Source organism: Chelonus insularis, unplaced genomic scaffold, assembly GCF_013357705.1.
Source record: "Chelonus insularis isolate UGA/USDA-ARS -01 unplaced genomic scaffold, ASM1335770v1 contig_116_pilon, whole genome shotgun sequence".
NCBI classification, from domain to species: domain Eukaryota; kingdom Metazoa; phylum Arthropoda; class Insecta; order Hymenoptera; family Braconidae; genus Chelonus; species Chelonus insularis.
The window spans coordinates 478436-500563 of NW_023276357.1; the positions used below are offsets into that span (position 1 = coordinate 478436).

Sequence of the window (22128 nt, forward strand, 5' to 3'; positions counted from 1 at the left end):
GTTTTATTCTGTTTGGACAAATCAAATTCACGAAGGGACTCTTTTCTCGAACAGCAATCACAGTACTTCCTCCATGATTGTGGCCTGTCTTCTCTTTTCTCACTCCAACACGCATACTACGTCAATTGAACCCTTTTCATTCCTGTCGATAATTGCTCATAATGGAGGCAATTCGTGGAAAATCGATTATAGGAAATGGTTGAGTACCAGCGCCTACATGTATAGAGGACATTCTCGTCAACTGCTTTTTTTTCTCACTTGAACGATATGAAAAAATTTTCATTCTATACTATCATTCAGACTTTTACATATTCATTCCTCGATTAATTTCCACTTTTTATAGTTTTTCGCTCACTAAAAATATTCTATATTTTATTTTAATCATTTTTCTAAAATAATACTTCTCTAAAAGGATTACTTTTGGTCGTCAAAAGAAAATGTTGAAATTTCTTTGATGTTCATTCTGTCACATATGCGAATGTAATTTTTGTTTACAAATAATTTTAAATAGAAAGTATGATTTTTTCATCGAAATTTATTATGAAATATGTTTGAAAAAAATTGTTTAATTAATTTTGAAGATCAAAGTATATTTATGGAATATATTCCTTCTTGTTATCTCAATTTTTGGAGTATTTTTTTCATGCATAAAAAAATTCATCGTCAATTAAATGACTTTCGAATAATAATTTTTTACATTAATAAAATATATTCATTCTACTCCTTTTGATAAAAAGAAATATGTAATTTGAGTGATATGACTAGAGTATTGAACAAAGAGGATGAATTACTTCATCTATTGTTTACGATAAATTTTGTTCAAATTGGTTGTAACAAAAAGTGTAAAATTTAGTAACAATTCAAGCCTTCACTGTGGCAGTCGTTTTATAAAGTATGCATCAATTTTGACAGAATTTTTCATTGTATTGCGATGGAGCTATTATCTGAGAAATTGAGACTATTGTACAATGACGTGTATCATTTTTATGCAATCAGCAAGAATAGAATAGAAAATTCATAATCATAGAAAATCGATAAATGATATTCAACTAAGTAAAGAGAAATATTATTAATACAGTATCTTACTCTCAATATTTTATATAAAGCAAACGGTTTGACAAAAGTAAAGTCATTTATTATCTTTATTTTATTATATAAAATATGAAATGTACTCCGTTCTTTAAATACTGATATCTATTATAAAAATAAAATATGCCAATCTATGTACAACTGTTAAATAAATTAGTTTATTTAACAGCATAGAATTTTTATTTTACAATATCAATGAATCATAATAAATTTTAAATAAGATTTAATTGATTTCTTAATAATAATTTTTTTTCCAATATATATAATTAAAAAAAAGTATTAATTGTTCATGTAATAAAAGTATCTAATAGATTCGAAAAAAATAAAAAAAATTTTTCAACCATTAAAACATATTTTATTTCATTAAATGTGCTGACATATTTTTCAAAAAGGATTAAATATCATTTTAATTGATATTTTCATTGTTTCCATAAACAATTCCGAAAATAGACTAAAATTCTCATAAAAAAGCACATTTCATATGCGACCTCCCTTCACTACAATACAACACATAATGAAGCTATACATGTTTTATAAATGTACGAGTAATATTTTAAAAAGTAACAAAAAAAAATATTGACTAAAAAAACTTTTAACAAACATATATAAAATTTGTTTCTCAACTGAAATATTTTTGTCGAGTACCCGAAGCGAACCATGATTCAATTTTCAGGCCGTAAACAATCAAAAGAACGAACGGTAACGAAACGGGAATCACTCGGTTAATTGGTCTTCGTACCCTTGGGGGTATACGGCGGTGCCGGGAACAAAACAAAACAATATATAAAAAATATATCTCTATACATACATATATAGATGTATTCTCGATTGGTTATATGTGACCAAAAGCATGTGGATATTCAATGGTGCCTTAAACCAAAATGGTATATAGTGTTGTGAAGATAAATAAACAAAAAAAAAAAAATAGAAAACGTTAAAAAGAAAAATAACACTGGACAATAAAATTTAAAATTGATGAAATTAAATAAAATAAAGTGATGCAAAGTGTAAAGGAAAATGAGAAAAGATATAAAGTTAAATATGCGTAAAATAGTTCAATGAATCAATAATAAACAAGCGTATTATCCGCTTCAATATTAATTAACGTGAATAATGAATTATTTGCTGACTGGTTTCACAATCGACAAAAGCAATTGTATATACGTTGCTTACTATCCATAATACATGCACACATACATACACAAATATATTTCATAGATTTTTATATTGAATAAAAAGTGTTGTCTATAGGTGTTCAGTGGATGGAAGTAAATGGATATGTACGATAATTCCACCAATATTAGAGGCCATGTTAGATCATCACGAAAATAAACAATTGATGCATTCTTACTGTAGCAAATCCCTGGGATAAACAAAGTGTCTCGAGTGTCCAAAGAATATCGTCTTTATCATCCATTCGTTGTTCCACTTATTCTTTATCCCGAGATAGGCGTTGTTGCCAACCACCAGGACCACCACCAACTCTTGTTGCTTTCACCCATCAGGGCGCCGCTTGAATTATCGGCAAAACGTCAATATGCATTACCACGCTAGTCGTTCTAGTTCGGCCTCTATTGTAGACCACTTTGGCTCAGTCCAAGCCTTGACCAGTACCTGGTTTTACGATCCTTTACCGTCGCTTGTACAATATGCTTCACAACGAATCCATTTATTCAATTAATATTTGCCCTTCTCTTTTATACCACCCTCTCTTTGCTTCACATTGTTTATACGATACAACACACATTTTATATTCTCAGCTATACTGTGTTATATGGAAGTGTGTGGAGTGACGGATATAATAAGTTGTGAGCATTATTCAAACAAACAAAAGTTTGTTCTTTATAAAAAGCTAACAATAAAATGGAGATTCATTTAACTTACTCGGAATGATGTAAATGCACAATGAAAAGATACGATAAGAATATTATATAATTTAGGAAAGAAAAAAAAATTAAAATGAAGTAAAAAAGTTGAAAAGTAAGATCGAATTACATGGGCGTGTAAACGGAGAGCGTTGGAATGAGATATTCGGTGCCGTCTGTTACGGGGTTCGCTACCGTGGGCCATTGGCCGCTGACGACGGGCGGGGGAAAGGGTTGGGGAGCCCCGAGAGAGCAGGGGGCGCGAAGGAAAATGGAAAAGCGGGGGGTGCTGGGCCGAGCAGACGAACGCCAATGGGGTATGAAAAGAAGTAGAAAAACGGAATATGACGAAGGGAAGGCAGGGAGAGCAAAGGGAAACATAAGATTACCCCGGATGAGCGACCAAACAGTTGTGAGGGTTCGTGGACAAGGAAGAAGTTACCGAAGTACGAAAAATGGAAGGGACACCAGGAATGGGGCATGCGAGGGGGTAAGAGTAACCGAAGGGTTAAGGAGGTACCCCTCACTCTTAGACGAGCGGCGTGACCGAAAGCAGTCGAGGTGGATAAGGTGGTGGGGACAGATAGGAAAGGGAACGGAAGAAAGGTAAGCCGAAGGGGTGGGAGGGCCCAGGTAATAGGCCAGGAAGGGAGTGGCGGATATCAAAGGCAGAAAAGGAAGTAGCTGTGGGGCGAGAGGGGTTGGCTCAGCGGGGAAGGGGTGGAGTGCGGGATGGGCAGCGGGTCAATGACAGGAAGGGAGAAACAGAAAGAGAAGGCGGGAGTTTAATAGTCGTGAAGCTCGAGGATTTGGAGGGGAAAATGGGCAGTGCGGGCCGCGAGTAAAGGACAGGTGGAACGAAAAAGAACTGGGACGCAAGTGGCCGACTATTGGGGGTGGGGGACCGAGGGAACCCCGGGGGGGGGGAGGGCAAAGCGAGAGGAGGGGGGAGCGGCATGACGCAAGCGCCGGGAAACAAAGGGAAAAAAGGGTGCGGCAGTAAAAAAAGAAACTTGGAAGCTAGAAAAGGCGCGGGGCAGCAGAAGTGGAGTGGGGCCCGCATAAGGTGGGGGGGCCGAACAAGCGACCGATGGGTAATGGCAAGGGAAATAATCCGGGGGGGGGGGGAAGAAGGTGGGCGAGGGGGGCAAAAGGCAGGTCGGACACAAAGGTGAAAGAAAAGGGGCGGGAAAACGGTCTGGGGAAAACGAGAAAGATAGGGGGAAGGGTAGTTTCGAAGCTCTATTGAAAAGTTATCAATAAATGTATGGTCCATATCTTCAGCACAAAAGCTAAAACTGAATGAAAGAAAATTCCAATAAATTTGTGCAGATGGATTAAATTCAGTTCTTTTCCAGCTGTCGGATATATTTATGATTTTCTTAAAAAATTTTTCTAGAACTTTTAACAAAATTTGATGAAATCTGCATTGTTAGTACAAGAAAATTTGAAAATATTGTCATGCAAACGAATGATTCTGTAACAAAAATAATGAGTTCTCATTTATGTAAATCTTTCAAACTATTCCGGAAATACCGTCTGAATTAGTTTACACATTCTTTTTCATGAGTACGAATCATTTGTTTTTATAAGAAGTAGATGATTTATTCATTACTTTTATGACAAAAAATTCCCCTTTAAAATGTTCATAAAATGTGATTACATCTAACGAGTTATATTGATTTATGACTCAATTAAAATTATTGAATAATTGTAACATAAAATAATTCAATAAAAATGAAGATCTTAAATCTACAAAGAAGTAACCATTAATTGTTTTATAGGTTTAAAATTAATTACTATATTTTTGATAATCCTCTTAATTCTTTCACAATTAATTGTTCTCATAAACCATTTAGTGCTTTTGATTTTTTTTTTAGTATTTTTATTTTCATTTAAACAGAAATACTTCAAAGCTTGACTGAAATAAAAATAAAATAAAAAAGAAATTTCACTTTACCAACTTGAACAGGATAATAGTCGAAAAAAATTCTTGAAACCTAGTGGTCCATATTCATTCAGTTTACCCAACCATTTATTAAGATTTTAGACCCCGAAACAAACATATTTAACGTTAAATAAAGCTGCTAATCTAGCTATCGAGCTAGTTTAGTACGAGGTAGAATTACGACTTGCTCGGGCTTTTCTGCTTAGTTTGAACGTGATACACTGACAGATAAGACCACGCAATTAATCACCCTGGATACGGTCTTCATGTACGCACTCTACAGTCACACTTGTTCCGAGTTTCTCGCACCAACACCTGGACGAACAAACGGGACCATGACGCGTCTGAGTTTGCTTGGCGTTTTCCCTGTCATGTGGATACGAGACTCTACTGCAAAGCAGACTCTCAGTTGTGCTTCATCAATAACCGTCGACGCTCATACATTACATGGACTATATTTCTGCTACTACGACACCCTCTCTGCATCCTTACTTCCTTTTTTTTTCGTGAAAAAAGAGAGAAAAAAGCCTATGAAATCGCCAGTCCATGACCCTATCGTGACATTACAACATAATTGATTGACCAACCTGTCAGTTATCCATAGCCATATCAAGAGTCACGATTTTTCAATCATATCCATCTGTTTCACATTTTTTTCTGGCATAGAATAATGTTTTTCTTTCTTAAATATTTTATAAAAACTTGATATATTTTTTGTAAATTCCATTTTGACCATCTTTGTGTATACACCTGATTTCGTACTTTTCCCGCATCGATATGCCTCAAATATTTAGAGTATACACTCTACTCTACTTCCCATAAATCATCTTTAGCAACTGTTATGTGAGAGGAATAAATTGATTTGGTGTTTGTAGTGAGAAAGATAAAGAAAAGAGCTACCGATATGTCAAAACAATATACTCTACTATAATACTACAAATATATATATCTATGGATATTGTAATCAATCAAAATCATATTTTTTCGGTCATAGTTCAATGCTTCCAGAGGTGGCTTTAATGGAACTCATTCAAACACCAGCAATACTCGTTGAATAAAAATAAAAATGTGGTTGCTGCAAACTGTGCTCACAAAATCATTTACCAGTAAATCCGGTTAAATAAAGTTTGACAATTAATTACAGCTCAATATTGATCTGCAAATTTAGGAATCCTATTTGTTTTTTAGACTTTTGCTTCTGACGAAAATATCATGACTCTCTGCAATCAGCAAGAAATTAATGCAACCTACACAACAAGTTGTAACACTGAAAAATATTCAATAGATTCACCATCAATACTTGATAATTATATTTTGACAATTTATTTGTCTACATTCTGATGATGATCTTGACTCTTAAATGATGAAAATACTTTTGTTTTTTTTTTTTACATCGCTAATCTATCTCAATTGATTCAAAGTATAGTTATTATACTTTAAATCTTATTCTTTAATACAGAAAGCATCAACCGGATTTTCAATCATTTTTGAATAATTCTATTTTTATCCAATTAAGAATAGAAAAACTTTTCAAATAAGAAGCACAACTCCTCAACAGCTTCAAGTCTGGATGAAAAATTCCTTCAGGTCAAAGTATCATTAAACTAAATCTATGGGTTTATATAAAAATAGTCTAGACGATAAGATGATTTTTATCAAGGTAAAATAATTGATACTTGTTGGCGTTGATTATTTTAAGATGCTTTTTTACATGCTGATAAAATCGATAAAATATAATTGGCTTATGGGAATGAATCGGGTCGTGTCTATTTCGCGACATCTATTGCTTTATTGGCTTTTCTCTTATAACCCAATTTGCTGGCCTTCCGCTGATCTATTATCAAACAAGAAAATCCTCTCTTGATTTCATTTCATCCTAAAGTGAAACCAATACTACTGTAAGGAAGATAAAGATGATTTCATAAATTAATGAAATAAATCTACTAAAAAATTTGCATATCAACATTTCAATAATCTCCAATGATAAAGATATGTGTAATCAATACATCTGGCTAAACCATGAACATCAGAAATACATCAATTGAATCCTGATAACAAAACCGAAGAGTGGTCTTTACTGTACTAGTCTTATTCCGCTTTTCTTCTCCATCTTCTTCAAGATTCTATTGTTAAGGTCGTCAATGCTCAGAGACCATAGTAGCCACTTGGTATTCCCTATAGGTGGCCACTAATCCGGATAATGGCAGCAACAGAAAGTCTATCCTTTCTTATATACTCTATCTCGTAAAAGAGATGAACATCTAATCCCCTTGAATTTGGAAATTCAACAAAGCCTATTCAACCATGGTCCGTAAGTTTAATTATTTTATTACGTCTTACCAACACTATTTTTAATATATATTATATTTCTACCAATTTGTAGGCAACTATTTAAAGCTACATCAAAACTACCATTCAATCATTTCAGATTTTGAAGACTTTTGGTGAAAAAGAATCCTTGCATTCAATCTTAATACAAGTTGCTATAATTATTGAATGAAATAAGTTAATTTGATGCAAATTATATTTTGTGGTCGTTTTAAGAGCTTATTTGAAATTGATGATTCAAAAATGAACTTTTCATCTCAATTTCTTTGTGATGATGAATTTAAAGTGCACATGTAGTTCACAGTCATCATTTGGTTCAATAGAATGAATCATTTATTATATCTAATGGTACTATATTTAACATTAACAAAAAATAGTTTTTAATTTTGTAAAATTAATAATCATATGCATAAGTAAATATATATCAACAAACTATATCATTTAACTAAATCATTACAACTTTCTCGTATTTAATTAATATTGTAAGTATTCAATTATAATAAATAAAAAGATGGATATTTCAATGTAATTCTTCAAATCCAAGTCTGATGTGTTTAGCGAAAAGTAGTTTTAAAAATCTCATCTCAATTATTGATTTATTGAAAAAATTTCCCACTCTTATATAATAATTTAACAAATAATTAAAACCAAGAAAATTTTCAACTATAAAAGAACAAATATTCCAATCAACAAATAATATATTCTTTTCATAGCCTGGCAAATGACAAGTAGGTCCTGCTTTTTCTAGTGATCGTTATTCAATTCTAGTTCCACAGATTCGAAGAATTAATGGTCAGCGAGGTATAGAAGTCTTGAAATTACGGGTCAGGCAAAGTATGACGAACTCTTTCTGAACACAAACTCACGTTTTTTTTTCCTTGTATGAGAATTCAATATTCAATAATAAAATATAATTCGAGAAAAAGCTGTGAAGTGAACAGCAAAAATGACTAATGGCAAACTTGTAATAAACGAAAAGCGACTGACATGAAATGTTTCTTGCACTAAACTGATGGTCGATCGATCGGACATGGAACGTCTGGGCCATTTGAAACATATTTGACTTTACTTCTCGCTCTTTCTGGTTAACACATGGTTCCATCAGAATGTAACATTTATTTCTATTCGCGTACATTGACTGATGGAAGAATTATTAAGTACTTTCTTGATCTATTACATGACATTTTCTCAATTCGTTCAAGTTTTATGGTAGGATGTGTACACAGACCTTCTATAGATGCATGTTCTATACACGTGGTATAAACGAGGAAACCTAAGAGACGTAACTGAAGTTTTAGTAGTTTAAGTCTTGTAGCGTTGAAGTCGCTTAGTGGTTTGGGAGTTTCAAGTCTGGTCACGAAAAGAAAAGCTCCAGAGACACGCGGTTTCGGTTATTCCGGACCAGCCATGTATCTCTTCTAACAAGTGATTAACGAGACAACCTACAGCTCTAACTTTATAGCCAAGTGATTTTGTCCATATTCTTTGTGTGCTTATCACAGTTTACGTTTATTTAAAAGTCTTATTTAATTGCTATTAAACAAGTTTTTCTCATGCACATAGAAAAATTACAAGCTTTGTGTAGTTTATTTATTAGGAGTATTAAATTATTATTCGTAATTTATTAGGGTTTTAGAATGTATACTGATTTTTTTTTAAAACCTACAAAGTATTGTTTTGTTAACAAAATCTTATTTAAGGAACTTTTTGGATGAAAGGTTAGTAAACTTTACTTAATTTTTGTTAGTCAGTGAATTCAACTAAAAGTTAGCAATTCGAAAGTGTTTAGTTTCAATAGGATTCTTGATCGTACTTTTGAAAACAGTTTGGTCTTTCAATATTTATTTTTAAATTTTTGTTTGAATTAAAAAATGGTAAAAATTAAACAAAAATGAGTAAAGTAACATTTTGAAGCTTAATTAATAAATAAAAATATAGATAAAAAGTGTGACTCTATAGTTTTATTATTTAGTATGTAGAAATAAGGAGTGTCAGAACAAAGATAGATCATACTACTGGTGATAATTTTAATGGCATTTATTAATAATAAATTGAGTCGTTTCAATTATGTAAAATGCGAATCATAATTTATGTCTCAAGAATAAATGCTTTAGTTAGGTGGTAATGTTTTTGTGAATTTTTATTAATAAAATTTAACCAAGTAAAAGAATCAGCTTCAGTAGGAAGTGAAACAACTAGATTTTGTGCCGACATTTCCTGAGTATTAAAAGAATTTTAAAGAAGAAAAAAAATTATGGTTGTAGGATCGTCTTACTTTTTTCCAATTCACTTGAAAAATTAAATTTTCTTCACTATTCTGAAAAACGTGAAGTAATCAATGAAACACTAGTAATCAAAAACTTCCTCCTTTTTAAATAGAGCATACTTATCTGAACAAGAAAAAAAGATATTAATACTTTTCATTTTTTTGTTTTTTTTAACGAAAAAAAATATTGCTGTATAAAATGATGAAAAATATGAAAGTTTAATAATAAAGAGTTTTTTTAAAAATATTTTTTAATATATACTTGATATAAATAATAAAATCAATGACATTATAAGTAAATGAATATGTATTGAATCAAAAAAACTTAAAGGCGGTGTTTTATATATTATCAAGATCAAGCAATGGTAAATGTGGTTTCTCTAACTTGCCAAAACAGGTAAAAGTGGATAACATCTCACTTTTTTGACACATCGAGAAACTAATCTAGAGTTACCACATGGGCTCAGAATTTTCCTCAATTGCTTTTATGTAGAAAAAAACATTGGATGCAATTACAGCCAAATACGCAAGAGTAATCTTTTTTGGTATCAAGATATAATATAAATAATACTTAATACAATTTTTTTATGTGTCAAATAAATTCAATAACAACCCGTTTTATATTGAATTCAATTTGAGAGAATAATATTTATAATTGTATTGATATTTAAATACATTTCCCTTCAGTTGATTTCTTAATGTTATTTGAATTACATTTATGATCCTTCTGATGCTTCGTATAAAATTTATTGCATGCATTAAATAAACTATGATTTGAAATGATGGTAATAAGGATTTAACAACAATGGTGGGAAAGATCAAGTATTTGAAAGTATCAAAGTTTTCTAAAAGTTGTGGCTTTTAGCTTTTATCCATCTTTAAATATTAAATCAACATGTGAAAGTCAATTGAAGTTTTGAATACCAAAATAATTCTTTTATTTTAGGATTCAAAATCAGCTTTTTCTTAGAAAAAAAAGAGAAATTAATGGTTTCAGTGGCATTTTAATTTCAATTTTGTAAAAATTAATTAATTTACGTAAATATAAATCATCAAATTTTACTATAAAATATGCAGAAAGGAAATCTGCATTAAATTTTTAAATACAATTAAAATAAAACCATCAATTGTCTTTTTCTTTTCATTACTTTTAAAGCATAATGATGATAAAAATAAATCATTATAACCATACCTTCTTTGCATCATTATTGTTGTCAGTAGCATGATGTGGCTGCGGACTCATTGATGCACCATTATTAACAGCACCACTTTGTGATAGGAGTTCATCACTTCCTCTCTGAAACATACAAATAAAACGATACGAAATTCAATACTCCATGCATAAGAGTAATAAAAATATTGCGGAGAAAAAAATGGTGTTTTACAGATCATTAATTTATATGTAAAATAAAATACTACCAGATGACGTATGGAAGAGACCACCAAGGTGGTTTATAGAAGCATAAATTTGGTTAAAAGCGTAGTCGTTATAGTGCTGACTTATAATAAAATAGTAATATAAAAATATACATTGAAAAGTGCACAGTAATACAAACATAAATATATTGATAAAAATAAAAATGGAAAATTAATCGAAAAATGACAACTATAATTCTCAAACGAAATAATTTATAAAAGAGTTTCAAGTATTGCAGTAATTTTACTGGGAATAACGAATTAATTCATAGTCTGAAAAGACTACTTTCATACAGCAAAGAGTGAAAAAGAGAGAAATAAAGTAAGAAAATGTTATGCTCTTACGAGGTTGAGGAGACGGAATAGTAGATCAAAGGCCACGCTGAGGATTTGAGGTATTATGGCAATAGGAGTTAGAAGAAGACGGATGATATACCTACTCTATGAGAAGAACCAGCAGATAGGACAAGCCGGTCTCTTAACTTGGAGTAACCTTCTTGTGCAAGCGCCCATTCGGAACGCAAAAGAAATCCTTGTGCTTGCAGACCCAATGTCATCATTTTACGACGAGCTTTGTCTAATAGCGCATGCAGTTGAGTTTTCTTATTATATATTATAAAATTATTCAATGTTCAGTGATATGTTGATTTAATTCTCTCTAAAATATATCCTATCGATAGACTTTCTGACAACATTGGATTATTTTTAATCACCAAACACTGGTTTATATAAATACTCCTGAACTTTCTTATGATCTTAAGAGGGATCTGCTTGAGTGTGTTTATTGTTTAAATAAATAGAACAAATTCTAAGTAAAATTTATAATATTATTTTTGTCTAATTACGTAAATAAATTACTTATTTATGTTGATCGATTTTCTTTTGTCATCATTCATGTCCATCAGAAAATTGAAACATAATATTTGAGTATAATTGAATAGTAAATTTCTTCGAAAATTGTTCAGACAATTGTGCGTAAAAAATGAAGTTAATTAATTATTTTACTATTAAATTTATGAATAAAATGATTTCCGGAAATAAAACGTTAATTACTAGTATATTCTTAATCCGTATTAAATTAAATTAATTAGACTGATTGAATTTTCTCGAGAGCTAATTAATTTTGATGTTATAAATCAACTTCAGAGTTTCGCTTGGTGGAAATCGTTTATAATGCGCGGTGCTTTTGAACTTTTCGGCTATTACTTGATGCATTGAATTTGAAAATGGGATGTAAATAAAATTGACGTTACTTTGTACATCAAGGGGATAGTATAAGCTTTTGTATGTAAGTGAATTGTAAGAAGGCACAAGGTAGAGATAAACTGTTAGTATAGAGAGGAAATTCTGTTTTGCACTGAAATCACGATTTATCTAAATTTTATTGTTATTTTTAGAAAAAAGAGAAGTAAAGGCAACGAAATTTTGTGATTTTTGAAATCTTAAATGCAAGTGAATAATTTACAAACAATCAAGTGAGCTTGTCAATGTTAAATTATCTTAATTATTTAGCATATGTTTCAAATGTTTTAGATAGATAATTTAACACGATTGAACTGTAGTTATTTAGTTTTTCTTTGATGTATACACTTGGAAATATTTTTTCTTCATGTATTATTTTGATTTTAATAATCTCCAAATCTCTTTTTCAATGCACTTCGTCTCCATCTTTTAGATATACATAAATTCTTAGTACCACATGTTTGTGGAACATTTGAAATTTAACATAAAAATTGAATTATGTAGAGTTATTTCTTAAATTCAAATTCCTCTTGTGCATTTTACAAAGAATATAAGAACATAAAAATATCGTATTTAATAAATGATAGTATTCATTCCGTCAGCTACCCTATTCACTACCTTCAAATAAATTTCTTGATTTATATCAAGTCTTTTGAGAGATAAAAACTCTGATTACAAATTATGCAATATGGCGATAAATATTGAACTATTTATAAAACGTTTTATGTTAACTATTTTATTAAATGATTTATATTTAATAATTTCGATTTAATTGACACATTTACATTACAATGATGATGAAATTTAACTACAATATTTTAGGTGCCTATACAATCTCCAAATGAATACTCACGAAATCTCCTAAATTACAGTCAATATCAAATTTTTCTGAATATTATTACCGATCAATTTCAATCAGGAATTAAATTATTCAAGGTTATTAATAAACTTTATCAAATAAATTCATGTGAAAAGTTAAATCAATGGATATTGATTATTTACTGATTAAATAAACCACAATACACACTACATACTATGATTATTTTATCAATATTATTGTTACAGTCACCACGATAATACTTATAGATATATTACAAATGCCCAAGGTAATATTACTGTTATTCAATAATAAATCTAATCACAACAGATAGCTGAAAATTTTTTTTTGAAAAAATTACTCATAAATTAATCCACAATATAACTTACTTTAATATTAAAATTAATCTACCTTTAAAAAAGTCTTTAGTATAATAATTTTTTATATATATATATATTTAAAATGAAAAGAGCAAAAAAATAACAATTTTTCCGTATAAAAATAGTGGTCAGTGTGAGTGATAAAGTGAGAAAGAAAAAGTATTAAAGAAATAAGCTAGACGAGGCTACCAACCGCTACTCTCGATATTTTTCCAGTGTAAGTACAGAGTAAATAAACATTGATTAATTATTAATACTCTCGAATAAACAGAAAGTATTTTGTAAATTATATATAACTATTGTTTGTTTAACTACATGAAAATAAACATACATTATACATTATTAATTGTAAGTCATTAAAAGTAAACTTTTTTTCGAGTGTGTGTAGACTCAAGGGAACCACTTACGTAGAAATACTTGAATTCACGCGTAGAACAGTGTGATGTTTGGAGTTGTTTTTTCAGAGTTTGAAAAATGAATTAGAATATGTGCTTTCAAACATGTATATTTCTACATATTTTAAACACTAATGTCTTTTTTGCGGATGCTTTTTAGAAGACTATTTGTAATTCTACTTTTTTTAAATAAATAATTAATTTGCTGATTTTTTTTTTGCATGAAAGTAGAGTTTGAAAATTTAATTTAAAAATAAATATCTTGTTTAGTGATCTAATAGAATCGGAATGTATCATTTAACGTTCTATTATCACCAAACTTTTAAAAAAATTCAGTCATTTTTTTCCTCATTAAAATAAGGAAATATATATTAGAAATGAAATCATTACCAAAAAAAAATATTTACTCCAACTCTCCAACTTTATTTAAACGACATTTTTGGACGAATTTTCCTCATACCAAGAGTGGTTCTCTTTCATCAAACATTCAAATAAACCAGTAAATCGAGTATTTAGAGTGGTATTCTTCTTCAACATAAAAAAAAATTTGATCAACACATTGAATTGATTTAATCCAGTATAAGTACTTGAAGGCACTGAAGTAATATGAATGAAAAGTCAAGTAAAAATGTATAAATAGTAAAAATGAAGTGAAAGTTTTATAAGACTACTGTTGAAGTTTACACGCTTGATAAAGCTTTCTTCTGAGCTGACCTATTGTAGTGGGTTTATTCTCATGGGATATCATCACTGAGCCATGGTTTGTCCAGTGAGTTGGAAAAAAAGAAGGAAGATGGTTTAAAAGGAAGGAATAAAAGTAAAGAAGATTTTTGCTGGGGACATGAGTTAATAATAGATAGATCTCTTGAAAATAAATAATACACGAACCGGTGGTTATGTGGCTTTATATCCAATGTTGTATAATGGATGAAAAGTAGTACTGGGCACTCGTGCGAAAATACACAAGGCAAGGCACTTGAAGAAGTGGAAAACGGATAGGGAACTCAATAGATCGGTAGGAAGGTAAGTCGTCTTTTCTGGACAACCACAACTCCCAATATCTCGAGTAGGTCGAGAGATGAGTAGACCTCGGTCTTGCTCAGCTGAACCTTTTGGAACGCCGGTCGATGGGAGCACCAACTTTACCACTTTGAACGACGCTCGCTCACTTCTTCTTAATGGATTGTAGCGCAACACAGACTTTGAACGAGCAGAAAATATTCCAGCTTCGTGGTGATAAAGCTGAACCCACAAAGTGGTTAGATCCTTCAACAATGTGCTTTTGTAAGGTAGTTTTAACTGATTTTATTTACTTTGTTACTTGTCAGTACTTTGAAGTCTATAAAAATAAATGAGTCTATCGTTGAGGAATAACATTTTCAATTCTATTTTTCAAGGATTAATAACAATTAGCGATTCATTAGATATATTTCAACTTTTTTCCCTTTTTCTCTTTAAAAATCACACTAATGAGGATGTTGTTTCACTGAGTAATGACGACACATGAGAATATCTGGTGGTAAGGTATCTTCATTGAATATTGCTCGTTATTATGATGCTAGTGATCTATATAAAATACTTGGTTATAGCGTACGGCATACCGGAAATAGAAGTAATGAAGACTTGTAATCAGCGCAAAAGTTTTAAGTACTCGCTCAGAGGAGGATTCGGTTATAGTTGGAAAACCAAATCTGTTTCAATATTTTTCAACGAGAAACTTTAAGAAAGACTCGTTTAATTACAATAAATTATTTATTTATAATAATCGTTTATTTTTATTATTCTATTAATTGATAAAGTTATTAAAATTGATCGAACAATTTTGAATAATTCAAAAAACAATCAAGATTTAAAATTTAATGATTGAAAAGATGATTTTTAAACAACATTTTAAGTAATTTTTAGATTGAATAAAAAACTATTGCATCAAAATATATACTCGCTAATTCAATCAGTCAAATTAACTAATTTATTTGAGCACCACGAGATTGGCCACAGTTTATTGAACCAAGTATCGATACATCATAGTGACTTTCTGATGAATGTATTCATTAATTTTATCAGAAATGGAATAAGTGAACTATATGTGATTATTGTAATAAATTATTTACAAAAAAAAACAAAAAATAATTACATGATTAACAAAAGTAAATATTTATAATAATTGTCGTGTTGGAACGATAATTACTATAACTTTAGAAATGTCCTAATTAGCTTTCTCAATGAAATTTCTAATGCAATCAATTAAATTTTGCTGCTCAATTTACAAATTAATAAATCAAATAAATAATATTATTGATATAACTTTTATTTTTATTTTTAATCAAGTTGAATAATAATTTTAATTATAAGTAAAATAAGTAAAAAAGATATTCGTCATCAATGTGAGTTATCGATTATGAGTTGTCTGTTTAATTATTATATATAAATTAATGGTAAATATTTCTTCAAATGTGTCTGAGTATTTAATTGATTCATTATCAACAATCGTTTACTTTCGATTAAAATTTGAATGAAACTGTATCTGCATTTACTTGTCATTCTTCGTAAAAATTTCGTAAAATAGAGCTTTTATTTCTTTTACGGAAATTCAAGTTTGTTAAGTTTTTTATAGACAAAACTTTACTTGTCTCGGGGATTTATTAAGGAAAATAGTATAAAAGTACTTTCATTTTTAGTGACACATTGATAAAGTTGTGCAATTGCAACAAAAAAAAAGATACTAACATAAACATTTACATTTTACAATATACGTATGTTGGGGATGGAAACTATGTTCATCCACCAGAAAACTTTTCTTTACAAGTAAATGCAAGTTTATATATTCTTCAACGACTTGTGTCGTCATGGCTCTACCTCCTTGAACACGGTTTCCCGTTGTTCTTCTGTCATTATTTTCTCATCTCTTGCGCCTCTTTAACGTCATCCGCTTCAGTGTTTTTTTTTTCCTACCCTACCCAACCCTTGAACTCTTCGAGACTTTGGATAAACTTTCAACAACTGAATTTTCAAAAAGACACGTATCCATTGAAGGTAAAGATACTTAATCTGTATTTCAGTATTTTTTAAGTAAATATAAAATATTTATAATAAATGCAAGTTTAAAAAATATGATGTAAACTTTTATCAACTCCAAAGTAAAAGTAAGAGTACAAAAATAACAAGTTCAATTTTCAGCTCAACATTCCGAGTCTTTGCACTCTAATTATTTCTTGCAAGTAAACATGAAATGTCTGCAAATAAAGTCTGACTAGTATAAAAATTATATCTTGAACAACCTCGACGATTACTGCAGTCCAATATTTAAAAAAGAAAAAGAAAAAAATTTCACTTGTAAATCAATAACTATTTTCTAAGGTAAATTTTTTTTATTGATTGCAAAAATAAAACCTGAACATCAAATATTTACTATGGATATTTGTCAGGTTCTCAAAGCCTAGCGCATAAGTAAGATATACTTGTTTACTATTATAAAATTCATCGACTTACGTCTGCGTGAGTATAGGAGAGAGAGTAAGATCGGAAGCTTTCAAAAACGCGTATCGTCATCTCTCTATAGTATCCCCCTGGCAATTCCGACGTCATGGAGTCAACACCACTCAACTTCATGAATTTCAAATTTTCCTAAACATCGCGCACAAGTGCACACGAAAGAGAAGAAAAATAAAAATGAGTTGCGTATATAGTAAAACTCTTGTCTTCTGTCTTGCTCATACACCCAACAAAACTCTTAGCACCGAAGGGAAAAGACTGCAGGGTTATTTTATATCGCATTCTTTCTTCGCCTCCTTAGCATTCATTTTCTATCTAGAAATCTTCTACAAGTGAATTCAGAGCTACTTCGTGACAAGATAAAAGAACTTGAATATACTATTTGTGCTTGGCACTATCTTTGGAAGCATGTTGATTCAATTGGCTCAAGCATCGTCATCTCATGATTGAAATAAGTTGGTTAATTAATTTCATACTATTTACAACATTACCTCAATCTCTTCCTAATTCCCTCCTTCTCCCTCTCTCACATTCTCCAATTCATAACAATCCATTTTGCGTATATGTATAGATGCAAATAATATACTACTCTAATTTTCACCGTATATTGTACATGTGTGTATATATTTAGTATATGCGCACAACAATCTCTAGTTAGCTCAACGAAGTAATTTCCATTTGCGGCACTCGAGACTTGGTTAATTAGGTTGACGAATAAGGCTGGAACACGTAAAATTACTAAGCTAGAAGTTCCTTTGTCTCTTTTGGAATGAATGTTGCTTTGACAATAGCTGAAAATATCAAAAGAACAGAAATCAAAGTGAAAGATTAAACCGAAAATAAACTTGGCCGAATGTACACGCTTGTGTAGATTCACGATCGATCAGCTAGAAAAGTGTAGGCAAGGTTCGTGTCGTCCATTGGTACACACAAGGGTGGTTGGTTAGCAGGGTAAACGTCATCGTGTTTAACCACGATACTCCCGACCTCCTCTTGTCCTTCTGTACACATTATACACGCGTCGACTGATGCTCCCTTGCTGCCCATTCACATGTCATTATTATCATTTCATTATCATTACTATTAATATTATTTAACGAACATTGAAAATGCCATGTTAACGTCTATTAACCGATGAAACAATACTTTCGTCAAATGACACTGGAAAAAAATTCACATACACCGAAAATCCCTTATGTGACGGGGGATCAAACCACTAAAATAGAGACAAACAAAACCTGGGGTGCGAATAATACGATATTTCGTAAGCCATGACTGAAATACAACGCAGATAAAGGTTTTATCAGCAATTTTAGCCGGATAAAACTTGTTGGATTACCACAAATACAAAACATCTTTATTCTGTAATGAAAAAATATTGATGAAAATTGTTTTTGACGTTGAGCTGAAAGATACTGGAGCTTTTGCACTTTGAGAAGATTAAGATTAATTATTTCCTTTATATGCACACCCCAAAATTTTTATTACTTCAAAATGATTATCATAATTCTATCTTAGAGTAACTGCGATGCACTTTTGATTGGAATAAACACAGATTTAAATTTTCCGTTGGTTAAAAATCTTTAATTAACATAATAATAAAAATTAGTTTATTAGAAAATTTTTAATTGAATCAAATTAAATAAATATTCATAATTCTATGAAAACTGAATCCGATTTATAACAATAATATTTTTCATACTTCGTAAAACCAATTAATTTCATTTATTTTTATTTAATTACACAACAATTATATATCTACAATAATTCGATATTTCCATAAATTTTATAATAAATTATAGTCTGTTATCAATTGAATATCACAACAATTAATTTAATATATTTATTATTCACTTCGATTGTTTTACCTACGTATTTTCATTCTATTCTTTTCACTAATCACAATTTTTCTTTAATAAACATAGAAAACAATATTTTTCGGAATAATCAAAAAAATGAATAAGTTCATTTTATATTTATTACGATAAAACAAATATTTTAATAATTTTTACGTTTAATTGAAAACAAATAACAAAGTTTTTCGTCAAAATTAATTTATTTAGAAATTTGTTTATTGTTTCTGTTCCGTCTAATTTTTTAATGGTTCAGAATCATGTAGCTGTTGAGTTATGGCAACTTTTAATCAGTATAATTGATTTATATTGTCTTAAATGAATCACAGTTAATAATGTGTTGAAATACACACAAAGGTATATGCGTAGCCTTGGTCTTTGATGGTAGACAAACGACAACAACGACGCAACAGGGTTGACAATGTCGTATTTCAAAAGGGTGTTGTAAGTTTAGTTTGTTTGGCTACACAAACCTACATTAGTACACATGTCGTGATTGGTGAATAACTAGTGAGTTATACAGATGTATACACCTCATGGTTATTTTCTCAAGTTTGCTTCAAGTAATCTTTGATAGATCGTGTTGGCATCGATCCAGTAAATCGTTGGGAAACTACTTCATGTTATCATTTTTTCCCCCGTTTATTCTATTTTTGATACATTCCTCAAGATATATCTTTCTGTGTCTACAAAACTTTTTATTGAGATGGAAGAAGTAATAACGGAAATATAACTACTGTTATTATATTTATTATTTTTTATTTTATTATAATAATGGTTATTATGATCCAACATATCATATATGAGAGCAATAAAAGTGTTGAGGTGAGATATTAAGAAAAACAAGCTATACGTCTGACCTTAAAGGTCAATATCTACTAAAACTTTTTATCGACTTGGAATTTTTTGAAAAATTGATCTATTTTTTTCGAGGTGGATTGTAGTATTTTCTAAACTTCATTCAAGTTAATTGATCGTAGGATACATTAATCGACAGAAAGTGACCATACAATTTGAGAGTTATCATCAAATAGAACTCGACTATATGTTATAAAAACTTTTGTGAGAAATATCTTGAGAACGAAAAGAGCAATTCTATTCAGGGGACAGTTAATTTTCAAGCTTTTAAATAGTCTGAAGCTGATTAAGAATTTGAGTTTAATTCATTTTCGATTTTTTTTTTAATTAAAATGATGGATTGATAAATGAGTTCATCTATCCGATGCAAGTAAAGGCTGCGAATGCATAAATAAATAAATCAATCTATCGTTATCAGGAGGAGTAATGAAATCTGTAAGGAGTGTTTTGCTCTTCAAAACTTGAATAAATCCAAATACATGAATTAAAATAATTTTAGCCGATAAAAAATAAAAACGAGCTAAAATAAGAAAAAAATAATTCAGTATTTAATTAGAAGTTATTGAATATCAATAAACATTGTTGCACATGTAAAATGCTTTAAAAAGGATGGAGAGAATAAAATTTGAAACGGAATTAAATAAACTATAAAATAACGATAACTGGTAATATAGAATATAAATAAATTAACTGGTGCAGGATAATGTTTATTGATTTGAAATGGATGAAAATTCATTCGAATGGGAGTTAGTCTATACATATAAAGATTTATGATCGCGAAAACGGTGCATTATCGAGACGGAAAAGGGGGAATGAGGGTAGCATATGTCAGTCGAGTCGAGAGAGTGGTAGGATCTATGAGTACCATGAGAGAAGTAAATCAAATTTAAAAATCCCACGGCGCTCAAATGTAGCCGAGTTCGTTCAGTAGTCAATTCTACATACATGTCGTATGTAATATAGTTTATTTCTCTACTAATAATTATTTCAACTTGACGGTTATGTACACGAAGAATATTTTTGTACTAACTGTAAGTAAAAAGTGACAAGTCCACATTTCGAAGTTTAGAGGTAAAAAAATTTATAAATGTAACCGTTTACGATAAATCACTTATTTGATTTATTCAATGTCTACATCATGTCTACTATTATGATAGATAATATTTCATCTGTTAATAAATCTGCCCACAGACCATCAATTTATGTCAATACTTGGATGTTATTCGGTGCGTCATTAGCACGTTAAACATTCTCTACACCATCGACTGCTTCCGAAAGTATAAAAAATGCTTTTTCCGGAGTGACACTATGGTGGATACAAGAAAGTGATACAATAGAAGTAAGGTTTATATTACGTGACATTAGATACTAAATTTAACAATCTACCTGTTTAGGGGAATAAAGTAAGACAGAAATATCGCTTTCTAATTTTATTTTTTTACTTTTTTAAAAGTGATTTTTTATCAGAAAAAAATTATTAATTAATTTTTTTTTTTTTTATAAAATGCGAAAATGAATTATTAAATAATAAATAAGAATAATGAAAAAGTCAATTTGAATATTTTGATCCAATTTTTCTGGAGACAAAAAAAGTGAAATAAATTTCATTATTCACACAAATAATCGAAGAGTTATCTATAAATAGAAAATTTATTTACTTTTCGGTACAACAAAGCTGAAATTTGATTTTAGTTATATCAAACAGCACAGAACATAAAAGTTTACAATTTTATTGAAAGCTATGACGACAAATATTGAATTTTCAAATGAATGAGATGTTATATTTCAAGATATTTTTCAAAGAAGATAGAAAAAAATTTCAATTTGTTTAAAACTTGTTTAATAACTTTAATGAATTATTTGAAGCTTTGAATAATTAACGAGAAAAATCGATAAATTTTAATATCGATAAAAGGCAAAATTTAAAAAATAAATTCTATATTCAAACAATGAATAAAACTAGAGAGAATTTGCCCTCCATAAAGAACATATAATTGACAGTATTCTATTTATTAATTAAAAAATATTGTCAATTTCTAATAAAATATGAAAAAGAGATCGGTATTCTACTACACAGAAACAAAAAAAAATTCAATCGATACTACGCTTTCTATTAATTTAAATTTTCTTCTTTCAGTTGGTTTTTTTTATTTCAATTGTCAGTTTGGATCTGTTGACG

General features: G+C 29.9%; 1 protein-coding gene across 15 annotated transcripts in view; it reads right to left on the reverse strand.

The window, feature by feature from the left end:
- The window catches only part of heph (polypyrimidine tract-binding protein 1 heph), a 174313-nt gene that overhangs the window by 43569 nt on the left and 108616 nt on the right, over positions 1-22128 (reverse strand). For 14 of the 15 annotated variants that reach the window (XM_035095795.1, XM_035095751.1, XM_035095707.1 and 11 more), the window contains one exon: positions 10689-10793. In XM_035095795.1, coding sequence (XP_034951686.1) covers positions 10689-10793 — 105 coding nt within the window. Of the gene's footprint in view, positions 1-10688; positions 10794-11352; positions 11375-22128 lie in introns of those variants that run through there. The other variant, XM_035095824.1, reaches the window with a different exon arrangement.